The 12,792-nt window shown below is 44.4% G+C and overlaps 1 protein-coding gene across 9 annotated transcripts in view; it reads right to left on the reverse strand.

The window, feature by feature from the left end:
• RBM25 (RNA binding motif protein 25) overlaps nucleotides 1-12,792 on the reverse strand; it is a 443,084-nt gene that overhangs the window by 245,480 nt on the left and 184,812 nt on the right. For 6 of the 9 annotated variants that reach the window (XM_069208940.1, XM_069208933.1, XM_069208937.1 and 3 more), the window contains 3 exons: nucleotides 9,071-9,133; nucleotides 8,647-8,730; nucleotides 5,075-5,331 (listed from right to left, as the gene is read on the reverse strand). In XM_069208940.1, coding sequence (XP_069065041.1) covers nucleotides 5,075-5,331; nucleotides 8,647-8,730; nucleotides 9,071-9,133 — 404 coding nt within the window. The remainder of the gene's footprint in view (nucleotides 1-5,074; nucleotides 5,332-8,646; nucleotides 8,731-9,070; nucleotides 9,134-12,792) is intronic. The other 3 variants (XM_069208932.1, XM_069208935.1, XM_069208934.1) reach the window with 2 other exon arrangements.

The raw sequence follows: 12,792 nt of genomic DNA on the forward strand, positions 1-12,792 counted from the left end.
ACTGCGAGACCGTGAGTAACCAAAGTTGCCCCCACAGCGACGCCTGCAGAGGGAATCCCGAGGCTCCCCCTGACCGCGACTGCTTGTTCCTCAGATCCAGACGCCTGGTAAAGACACTGCACCCGCAGCCCCCAGGACCTGAAGGATCCGAACTCAAGTGCAGGAGTGACCCCCAGGAGGCCCTCTCCCTTGCCCAGGTGGTGGCTACCCCCAGGAGCCCCCCCCCCCCCCTTGCCTGCATCGCTGAAGAGACCCCTTGGTCTCCCATTGAAACCTATTGAAAACCCGACGAGTGTTTGCACACTGCACCCGGCCGCCCCCGCGCTGCTGAGTGTGTACTTTCTGTGCTGACTTGTGTCCCCCCCGGTGCCCTTCAAAACCCCCCTGGTCTGCCCTCCGAAGACGCGGGTACTTACCTGCTGTCAGACTGGAACCGGGGCACCCCCTTCTCCATTGAAGCCTATGCGTTTTGGGCACCACTGACCTCTGCACCTGACCGGCCCTGAGCTGCTGGTGTGGTAACTTTGGGGTTGCTCTGAACCCCCAACGGTGGGCTACCTTGGACCCAAACTTGAACCCCGTAGGTGGTTTACTTACCTGCAAAACCTAACTCTTACTCCCCCAAGGAACTGTTGAAAATTGCACTAAGTATGTAGGAAGTTGGCTCTGTATGTGCTATTTCAAAGTAAGGAATAGCATGCACAGAGTCCAAGGGTTCCCCTTAGAGGTAAGATAGTGGCAAAAAGAGATAATACCAATGCTCTATTTTGTGGTAGTGTGGTCGAGCAGTAGGCTTATCCAAGGAGTAGTGTTAAGCATTTGTTGTACATACACACAGACAATAAATGAGGTACACACACTCAGAGACAAATCCAGCCAATAGGTTTTTGTATAGAAAAATATCTTTTCTTAGTTTATTTTAAGAACCACAGGTTCAAATTCTACATGTAATATCTCATTCGAAAGGTATTGCAGGTAAGTACTTTAGGAACTTCAAATCATCAAAATTGCATGTATACTTTTCAAGTTATTGACAAATAGCTGTTTTAAAAGTGGACACTTAGTGCAATTTTCACAGTTCCTAGGGGAGGTAAGTATTTGTTAGGTTAACCAGGTAAGTAAGACACTTACAGGGCTCAGTTCTTGGTCCAAGGTAGCCCACCGTTGGGGGTTCAGAGCAACCCCAAAGTCACCACACCAGCAGCTCAGGGCCGGTCAGGTGCAGAGTTCAAAGTGGTGCCCAAAACACATAGGCTAGAATGGAGAGAAGGGGGTGCCCCGGTTCCGGTCTGCTTGCAGGTAAGTACCCGCGTCTTCGGAGGGCAGACCAGGGGGGTTTTGTAGGGCACCGGGGGGGACACAAGCCCACACAGAAATTTCACCCTCAGCGGCGCGGGGGCGGCCGGGTGCAGTGTAGAAACAAGCGTCGGGTTCGCAATGTTAGTCTATGAGAGATCTCGGGATCTCTTCAGCGCTGCAGGCAGGCAAGGGGGGGATTCCTCGGGGAAACCTCCACTTGGGCAAGGGAGAGGGACTCCTGGGGGTCACTTCTCCAGTGAAAGTCCGGTCCTTCAGGTCCTGGGGGCTGCGGGTGCAGGGTCTCTCCCAGGCGTCGGGACTTTAGATTCCAAGAGTCGCGGTCAGGGGAAGCCTCGGGATTCCCTCTGCAGGCGGCGCTGTGGGGGCTCAGGGGGGACAGGTTTTGGTACTCACAGTATGAGAGTAGTCCTGGGGTCCCTCCTGAGGTGTTGGATCGCCACCAGCCGAGTCGGGGTCGCCGGGTGCAGTGTTGCAAGTCTCACGCTTCTTGCGGGGAGCTTGCAGGGTTCTTTAAAGTTGCTGGAAACAAAGTTGCAGCTTTTCTTGGAGCAGGTCCGCTGTCCTCGGGAGTTTCTTGTCTTTTCGAAGCAGGGGCAGTCCTCAGAGGATGTCGAGGTCGCTGGTCCCTTTGGAAGGCGTCGCTGGAGCAGGATCTTTGGAAGGCAGGAGACAGGCCGGTGAGTTTCTGGAGCCAAGGCAGTTGTCGTCTTCTGGTCTTCCTCTGCAGGGGTTTTCAGCTAGGCAGTCCTTCTTCTTGTAGTTGCAGGAATCTAATTTTCTAGGGTTCAGGGTAGCCCTTAAATACTAAATTTAAGGACGTGTTTAGGTCTGGGGGGTTAGTAGCCAATGGCTACTAGCCCTGAGGGTGGGTACACCCTCTTTGTGCCTCCTCCCAAGGGGAGGGGGACACAATCCTAACCCTATTGGGGGAATCCTCCATCTGCAAGATGGAGGATTTCTAAAAGTTAGAGTCACCTCAGCTCAGGACACCTTAGGGGCTGTCCTGACTGGCCAGTGACTCCTCCTTGTTTTTCTCATTATTTTCTCCGGCCTTGCCGCCAAAAGTGGGGCCTGGCCGGAGGGGGCGGGCAACTCCACTAGCTGGAGTGTCCTGCTGGGTTGGCACAAAGGAGGTGAGCCTTTGAGGCTCACCGCCAGGTGTGACAATTCCTGCCTGGGGGAGGTGTTAGCATCTCCACCCAGTGCAGGCTTTGTTACTGGCCTCAGAGTGACAAAGGCACTCTCCCCATGGGGCCAGCAACATGTCTCGGTTTGTGGCAGGCTGCTAAAACTAGTCAGCCTACACAGATAGTCGGTTAAGTTTCAGGGGGCACCTCTAAGGTGCCCTCTGTGGTGTATTTTACAATAAAATGTACACTGGCATCAGTGTGCATTTATTGTGCTGAGAAGTTTGATACCAAACTTCCCAGTTTTCAGTGTAGCCATTATGGTGCTGTGGAGTTCGTGTTTGACAAACTCCCAGACCATATACTCTTATGGCTACCCTGCACTTACAATGTCTAAGGTTTTGTTTAGACACTGTAGGGGTACCATGCTCATGCACTGGTACCCTCACCTATGGTATAGTGCACCCTGCCTTAGGGCTGTAAGGCCTGCTAGAGGGGTGTCTTACCTATACTGCATAGGCAGTGAGAGGCTGGCATGGCACCCTGAGGGGAGTGCCATGTCGACTTACTCGTTTTGTCCTCACTAGCACACACAAGCTGGCAAGCAGGGTGTCTGTGCTGAGTGAGAGGTTTCCAGGGTGGCATAAGACATGCTGCAGCCCTTAGAGACCTTCCTTGGCATCAGGGCCCTTGGTACTAGAAGTACCAGTTACAAGGGACTTATCTGGATGCCAGGGTCTGCCAATTGTGGATACAAAAGTACAGGTTAGGGAAAGAACACTGGTGCTGGGGCCTGGTTAGCAGGCCTCAGCACACTTTCAATTGTAAACATAGCATCAGCAAAGGCAAAAAGTCAGGGGGCAACCATGCCAAGGAGGCATTTCCTTACAGTCTAGTTTTAAAATAGCTATATGTGATTTATTTGAAAACTGTGTATGCTATTTTGATTATTCAAAGTTCCTAAAGTACCTACCTGCAATACCTTTTATTTGAAGTATTACATGTAAACCTTGAACCTGTGGTTCTTAAAATAAACTAAGAAAATATATTTTTCTATACAAAAACCTATTGGCCTGGAATTGTCTTTGAGTGTGTGTTCCTCATTTATTGCCTGTGTATGTACAGCAAATGCTTAACACTACTCCTTTGGGAAGCCTACTGCTCGACCACACTACCACAAAATAGAGCATTAGAATTATCTCTTTTTGCCACTATCTTACCTCTAAGGGGAACCCTTGGACTCTCTGCATACTATTCCTTACTTTGAAATAGTGCATACAGAACCAACTTCCTACAGGAAAGAACACTGGTGCTGGGGCCTGGTTAGCAGGCCTCAGCACACTTTCAAATCAAAACTTAGCATCAGCAAAGGCAAAAAGTCAGGGGGTAACCATGCCAAGGAGGAATTTCCTTACACCCAGGTTCTTACAAACATGATTCACCTAAAGACAGTCTTCGCAAGAGATCTAGAAATACATGACTCAGGTACACTTCATCCACCAACAATTTAAACCTGTTCGGTTAAAACTTGTGATCCCATAAACCGTGCTAGTATCAAGAAGGTCCCAGTGTCACACTAGAGCCGTGGAGAATGGTTGCATATACCTATACCCATCAGGAAAGCCATCTAAAGTGAAAGCAGTTCTGTGGTGCCATTGTGTATTTAAAGTTCAAGTAGACTTCAAATCTGTACTCTCCCTTGTTTATCACAAGAAGGAAGGGGAATGGATTCTCAGTACAATACGATGCAGGAACAGTTGTTGCAAAAAACAACCCAAGCGGTGGTGGATCTTCTGGCCTCCTTCAGTACCCACCCACAATTTTACATGCTAAATTTACAGGTCAGACTACTAGATGACAGTAATATGTCTGATAGGCTTGCCCTGCAAGACAGAAACTTACAAGTAATTCATATTTCAGGTCTGGCAGTTGCAAGACCTCAAGAGCAAAAAAGTCAATATGCTTTCATATTATTTAATAGTGCTTATTTTATCGCAATCTGGTGAAAAGATGTGTTGGCCTACCAGGATTCACACTGGTAATCAGCAAAGCATTTCACAAGTCAGCAGTGAGTGCTTAGGCCACTGACAAATTGCAGGTTTGCTGTGATATAGGAATAGAAGGAATTTAGGGTTAAACTAGTGACTGAAAAATTGTATTCAAAGCTTTCATGGCCAGAGTACTGAAGAAAAATAGTTCACATGGATGAGCAGGCTGGTTCTCTCTGGTGAGAAAAGGTATTTGAATATGCAGGGCCATTCTAAAGCAAATACCATGTGTTTTGTTTTTTTCTTCAAGGAAATCGACTGTGCAAAACTGAAGGAAGCCAGAGGAATGGCTCAAGATTAGAAATTGTAAAAGCACACTAGCAACTGGTTAAACATAGGCAAAACAAGTTGCTACTGTGTGAACTATGTATTAGACAGGTAAAAACACTGGGCTCTTCACTGCACACACGATACTGAAATTTGCCCTGAAAGGTAGGGATTATAATGAAAAACCTCTTACTGGCCAAGGTTGAATATATTTTGCTACCAATCAAACCATAATCCTTCCCAGCAGATTGCTCAGTATTATCCTTAAACATCGGAACACAATATAAACATACAAGGAAAAAGTATTATTACCGTGACCTGCTCCGATCGTTGCTTATTCCTCTAAGGCGGTCTCGTTCCTTTTCACGTTCTCTCTCACGATCTCGGTCTCTATCCCTGTCCCTATCTTTTGTCCGGTCCCGTTCTCTTTCACGCTCTTTCTCCTTTTCACGCTCCCTCTCTTTTTCCCTGTCTCGCTTTTCACGTTCACGCTCGCGCTCTCGTTCTCTTCTTTCTTTTTCAATCTCCTGCCTTTCTTTCTCCTTTTTGCCTTTTTCTTCCTCCAGTTTCTAAAACGCAATAGAAAAGCTTTGCAAGTTAACATCCTCCAAATAAATTAGAGGAAAGGATTTTAAAAAGTAAAGTGAAGCAAATTTGAAAACTAATTTCATGCAAAGGAATAAATCTACAGAGGCCCGCATTCTCCAACTTTGAAGCTTAAGGGAAAGTCAGGCATTGTGCTTATTGGCTGATTTGTAGAGCTTCTGTTCTAAGATGTATGCACATAACTACAATGAAATGCAGAACACTAACTGGGAAACAATCAAATCAACTGGATACAAATACTACACATTAACCTTACTTCTCAAGCATGTCCCTGCCAACCAAGCACAAGCCACTAAGGGACAAAATACTGTTAAGTCTATTCAGTTTTCCTATACATGTGCTTTTTAAACAAGAAGGCCTTGATCAAATTCTACACAGTGAACAGTAATAGCTAGTGAGCATAAACCAACAAACGTAAGGAAGGAAGAAAAACTAAACTTGTTGAGGTTTGACAATACATATCAAATAAGGGCTGGTAATGTTACAATCCTCTGCCCATCAGTAATTTTTCCCCTGCATTTGTAACATGTTATGTTTAACAATAACAATCCCCCAGGTTTCCTAAAGGGCAACAAACATAAGACTGACAAATCCAGCCTTGGAAGCAATTGTTTTGGTTTAACTTACAGATGCTGTGCTAGGACATGGACCGCCAAAACTTGAGTTACTTTACCTATAAGCTACATTTCAGGGAGGAAGAGCAAGTACATTGTTCACAAAAAACAAATTCCAAGCTGTAAGGGCTCACAGATGACAATGCATCGCAAGGTCCTACTGTTTGCACAAGCTGAGTAGAAAGACACGCTTACTCCCTTCAGCTTCATGTTTTACCACCACTGAAATGAAATTAAAAACTCGAATAACACAAAGGAGCAGAATCACTTAAAACATTAACTGTAAGCATAATCTTACCTGCTGGCATTTCTTTTGCAGAGCATAGAGGGACCAGACGACTGAATTACAAAAGTAAAGCTAAAACAATACATGAATGTGCCAAACTATTTTGCCATACAGTTCTGTGACCTGCACCAGCAGTGTTAGATACAAAGGATAGATATTGGAAAGGTTATTACCCACAATGCACAAGAACATCGGGAATACAAGATGGTGCAGCTCTCCCAACTCATTGGTAAATGATACAATATTGTGGACTTTAAAGTTGAAGGAGTAATGCTGATAATTGCTTTGGACTACTGACTAATAATCAGAGAATACTTAACTTACCTTAGAATCCAGCACTCAATGGAAAGGCGCCATGCTGAAATTATCAATACTTACATTGTGTGGTTAAGCTCCTTTGCAAATGTCATTACAAAACCTTGCCAATGATCCATTAAATGTTCACTTAACCCTCTTTTGGACAGTGATTAACTTGGACTGCACAACTTGCTAACGTGAGCTTGAGCTTCAGTGGAAAATAGTCATTTATTTCTAAATACATAACTATTCCACATCTGTTGATCAAAATCAAAAGTTGCCTTGTGGGTGCCTGCAGTAGAGTTAGTATAACATTTTGTGCAAAATTAGACCAAAGGGAATATGAATGAAAACACATATGGAAAAGAAAACAGGAAAGGAAGAAAAGTAGTCCAAAAAAAATAGGGCTTACCTTTTTATTCTTCAGACTCATCCGTGCTGTAAATGGACACCCCCTAAAATAACGTTACCCTGAAGGTCGGCAAAGTGTCAATTATATACATGTCTAAAAAAAACATGCAAAGGTTCACTAAGCTCCTTCACCCAACAACTGAGGATCTTAAGTGATGCCTATTGTTTCCCCACTCACACCACCAACCCCTTAAGTTTATTTCCTACTCATGGAAAAACAGGCCACTTGGGCTACAAACTACCTGCGGTGGGGGAGGAGGGGGGTGGGGCGGGGTTGTCAAACTCTTGAAGGAAAATTACATTTGGAGACTACAGTCAATTAAGTCCCCCCCTCTCCCCCACATCCCTCAACTTGTGATCTGTAAGGTGGGGTACATGAATGTTTGGCAGTTGTGTGTGAAGGGGGGGGGAGGTAAATAATCCATGGTCCAGCAATGAACAAAAAACGCCTATCCAGGTTAACTCTAATATTCAGATGGTCCCTTGTAGTTTCTTCTGCTTTTACCCGCAAATTAGAACGTATAAGAACAGAAGAAATGGTTTAGCACTGTATACACCTTCATTACTTAAAGGCTTTACATAAAAAAAACAAATTCAAAGCTTCTTTGGCAAAGATCATCAGAAGCAGGGGTGTAGTAGTGAACTTGCTCCTAAAACCACTACATTTGGAGAATTAAAATTCATGCAAAAAAAATAAGGTTGGGGGCATGGGAAAGATAACAGGTAACATCTACGAGTATAACTGTCAGGTCCATTCAAACATTCATCATGACAATTAAAAAGCAGATGTGAATCTGAGATGAGGGTAGAAAAATGGCTGGCGAACATGCCAAATGTTCTTGCAGATTGAATTAATACTATGTAGACAATCCTTTTCTATGCGCGGACTCCACAAAACCGAAAAACTATCAAGCAATGACAATCTGAGCAAAGAAAATATTCTGGCAACAGAAAGTGTTAACAGAGCAACCAATGTAGATTGGGAATCTGGGCAAGACAGGATTCATTGGGCATAATGTCTGGGCTACTTCCAAGCCAGTTACCCCTTTGCATATTTTCAAGGGGGTATCCAAGATAGAATAAAAAAAAGAAACTCATACTTACATCCTACTCCATGCTATTTTCCAAGCTGAGTTTCATCTTGCATTAGTCACCATATGATCTCTATCATAATGGTGGGGGTCAATGAATAGATTAGCTGAGGGAATTTACAATTCTTCCATGCATCTAAAATGTGGTACTTCTGGTAAACCTTAACCTACTTAATGTTTAGGTTACCCACTGTACTCTATAAACAAAGGTATGTGAATTTTAAAGTTATCAATCTTTTAGATATCTGCTGTGTGTAGCCACCCGTAAGTCAACTTTTTATATATCCAAACCTTGTTAATGATTTACCCATAAATACAACATTTATTTCCGGGGTATGATGGGGAGCAGACATAACTGATTCAGCAACAAGTGATTGCATATAAAATGATGGCTAGCTTAAAAAGCCCCAGAACATGGTATTATATGCACGGTTGCCATTTTTCTATAGATGTATGCCTTCTATAAACATCTTTTGTAAATTATTTTGTACTTGAGTTGAATTTAATCTATGGGTAGGGGGTTCTTTTTTCGTATCTGTAAAAATACTAAAATGTATGTTTAACGAAAATAAATATTACCTTGTGCGTATCTCTGAATTTACTAATTTCTCGAGATATCAAGTCTCTCTTGTCATCTTCCATTTCAATGGCATGTATGTCCTCCTACGAGAGAAGAGAAAACTTCAGGGAAAATAAAAATTACATTTGTAGCTAGCAAAAAAATAAGTTAAAAACAATGCTGAATCACACATGGGTAAGTGACACCTATAATTAATAAAAATCCTGTTAAATATTTACAGAGACCATATCAACATTTTATTCAGCGAGTCTAACTAATTTTAATTTGACAATATACAGTCAGTGAATTTGGTCACTTTTGCCCCCCAAAAAAATGCATAAAATAATTTATTACATTTCAGCCCAAGGGCATCAAGATAACTAAATAAATTTAAGCAGTTTGGTTAAATATGTTTTTTTAAACAAAGCCTTATTAGTCTCAGACCTTAACTCCAAATGAAGAGCGTTCCAGAGGGACGGTCCTCACATCAGAAGAGATCTGCCTCTCCTGGAAAAAAATAGAAATTCAGGAAGAGACAGTTTGTCAGAAGGTCTGAGACCCAAGCAGGGTTATACTACTCCTCTGGTTACAGTTACAAAGTTTTCTAGGTCTAGCTAATTTACAAATTCAAATGCAGTTAGACCTTTAAATGAATGTGTGTGAAAGAAACAGTGCTGCTCTAAGGGTGCTAAGAAACTATCCCTTTCACCCATACATTCCAAACTACCTGCAAGCGAGCTAACTCGGTTTGAGGAAGGCAAAAATTACAGCAGCCCGAACAAGAAGTTCTGGGGGCTTCAACTGTTCCCTAAAGCAGGCGTGAGCCCTTATTGTCTGAAGAGATTAAAATTTTAAAACCCTAATAGTATACATTTAAGTGAATGGAGTAAAATGTAGGTTTAAACCAAAGAAAAAGGTACAAAATGACTGAAAACATTTGTGCCCTCCTCAAATCCTGGGCAAGTCACTAAACAGGGGAGAGCACAATGGATTACAGCAAAATAGTTATATGCATGGTGTTAAAACTTTAACAGTGTTTTCTCACAGGAAATGTATCCAACTGAGAACAGGCTGCTACACATTCTTGTACTGTTTACCAGGTTTATATGAACTCCACAGCAGAAAAAATAAATCAAACCTGGCAGTATCTTCAGAAGAAGCAGGCAAGCAGATTTTACTAGTCCCTTCCTGCTTTAAGGATCTCTAACGGTTCCAGAAAGTTTGGGAGGAGTCGGGTGGAAGACCTCTGAGAAAATCCTGCACCAGAAGCATTTTTTGATCTCAAATAAGTATTATTCCATCTTCTTGGCAAGGCATTGGAGGTTTACAAATTTTGATAAACGCTCTGGAGTTCAGGTAAAAATTACTTATAAATGATATGTTTAAACATGTAACTATCAATTAAAAACATTTAAACAAAATCTTACACTAGATTGACAAAAGCTTTTAACACTTGTATTACATTGCCAGTTCATTTTTCAACTGACTAGGAACTTAATTAACCCTCTGGTGGCTCACCTCCTAAATTATCTACCTAGAAGAACGCCCTTGAAAGTAAGTTTTAGAATTATCTAGTACAGTAATCTCTAAATGTAAAAAAAATATATATATATTCTTACAGTAGCGGATGCTCATTTAGAGAAGTATGCTAGTAACTAAGAGGGTGTTCTTCCCTTCAGAATCAGCACAAACTGAGAAGCATCTAAGATGAAAGAAAAGATGGCTGTGCATTCTTATGCACCTCATGAGGCACACTAAAACAGACTATCGTCTTTGAAAACACCACTATCATTAACAGATGACCTTAGATAACGCAATTTCTCTAAAAAATAAGGTGGTTGTTGGGGGCGTGGCTTGAAGATTGCCGCACACTAAAGCTGAGCTGAGGGCAGTCGCGAATACAGGACCTGAGGCACAGGACAGGGCCAGCCACAAATGCTAACGCACTGGACATGGTACAGTGGCCCACAGGAGAACCCTCAACAAAGCCCTGCTGGTCTCTGGTAACTCTTGTTACTGGAGGGGGTGTGGTGGGAAGAGGGCTTGGGACCCAGCAGATACTCGCAAAAACTTCGTCAGCCTATGGGGAAAGAACTGAGCCTGGTGCTCTGGGGAGAGGTTTTGGACCAACACTCAGATCATGCCTCAGGTACCTGACTAGTGGCAGCATCACCAGGATACTGCTGTCACTGCCTAAACCTAAATGAGGCTGATAGTTTGGTGAGGAGAGCACAGTGGTGACAACCCAGCTTCAAGACACACAAGATGCCCCACACTTGGGGTGCCATGGTGAGACACCGCAGCCTCAAACCCACACAATCCAACAATCTTGACAAATACACAGTGGTAATGACGACTGCAGGCGGTGCTGTGGAGAAAACCACGGATACCCTACACACGAATGATCCTTCCTCATGCAAAACCATGGCCATCATACTGGATCTCAGTGGTACACTACAACTTAAGCTGGATGTGGTCACAATTGATCGCATAGTGTAGGAAGTTGGCTCTGTATGTGCTATTTCAAAGTAAGGAATAGCATGCACAGAGTCCAAGGGTTCCCCTTTAGAGGTAAGATAGTGGCAAAAAGAGATAATACTAATGCTCTATTTTGTGGTAGTGTGGTCGAGCAGTAGGCTTATCCAAGGAGTAGTGTTAAGCCTTTGTTGTACATACACATAGACAATAAATGAGGTACACACACTCAGAGACAAATCCAGCCAATAGGTTTTTGTATAGAAAAATATCTTTTCTTAGTTTATTTTAAGAACCACAGGTTCAAATTCTACATGTAATATCTCATTCGAAAGGTATTGCAGGTAAGTACTTTAGGAACTTCAAATCATAAAAATTGCATGTATACTTTACAAGTTATTGACAAATAGCTGTTTTAAAAGTGGACACTTAGTGCAATTTTCACAGTTCCTGGGGGAGGTAAGTTTTTGTTAGTTTTACCAGGTAAGTAAGACACTTACAGGGTTCAGTTCTTGGTCCAAGGTAGCCCACCGTTGGGGGTTCAGAGCAACCCCAAAGTCACCACACCAGCAGCTCAGGGCCGGTCAGGTGCAGAGTTCAAAGTGGTGCCCAAAATACATAGGCTAGAATGGAGAGAAGGGGGTGCCCCGGTTCCGGTCTGCTTGCAGGTAAGTACCCGCGTCTTCGGAGGGCAGACCAGAGGGGTTTTGTAGGGCACCGGGGGGGACACAAGCCCACACAGAAATTTCACCCTCAGCGGCGCGGGGGCGGCCGGGTGCAGTGTAGAAACAAGCGTCGGGTTCGTAATGGAAGTCAATGGGAGATCTCGGGATCTCTTCAGCGCTGCAGGCAGGCAAGGGGGGGGTTCCTCGGGGAAACCTCCACTTGATCAAGGGAGAGGGACTCCTGGGGGTCACTCCTCCAGTGAAAGTCCGGTCCTTCAGGTCCTGGGGGCTGCGGGTGCAGGGTCTCTCCCAGGTGTCGGGACTTTGGATTCAAAGAGTCGCGGTCAGGGGAAGCCTCGGGATTCCCTCTGCAGGCGGCGCTGTGGGGGCTCAGGGGGGACAGGTTTTGGTACTCACAGTATCAGAGTAGTCCTGGGGTCCCTCCTGAGGTGTCGGATCTCCACCAGCCGAGTCGGGGTCGCCGGGTGCAGTGTTGCAAGTCTCACGCTTCTTGCGGGGAGCTTGCAGGGTTCTTTAAAGCTGCTGGAAACAAAGTTGCAGCTTTTCTTGGAGCAGGTCCGCTGTCCTCGGGAGTTTCTTGTCTTTTCGAAGCAGGGGCAGTCCTCAGAGGATGTCGAGGTCGCTGGTCCCTTTGGAAGGCGTCGCTGGAGCAGGATCTTTGGAAGGCAGGAGACAGGCCGGTGAGTTTCTGGAGCCAAGGCAGTTGTCGTCTTCTGGTATTCCGCTGCAGGGGTTTTCAGCTGGGCAGTCCTTCTTCTTGTAGTTGCAGGAATCTAATTTTCTAGGGTTCAGGGTAGCCCTTAAATACTAAATTTAAGGGCGTGTTTAGGTCTGGGGGGTTAGTAGCCAATGGCTACTAGCCCTGAGGGTGGGTACACCCTCTTTGTGCCTCCTCCCAAGGGGAGGGGGTCACAATCCTAACCCTATTGGGGGAATCCTCCATCTGCAAGATGGAGGATTTCTAAAAGTTAGAGTCACTTCAGCTCAGGACACCTTAGGGGCTGT

This window comes from Pleurodeles waltl, chromosome 9, assembly GCF_031143425.1.
Source record: "Pleurodeles waltl isolate 20211129_DDA chromosome 9, aPleWal1.hap1.20221129, whole genome shotgun sequence".
In the NCBI taxonomy this organism is placed as follows: domain Eukaryota; kingdom Metazoa; phylum Chordata; class Amphibia; order Caudata; family Salamandridae; genus Pleurodeles; species Pleurodeles waltl.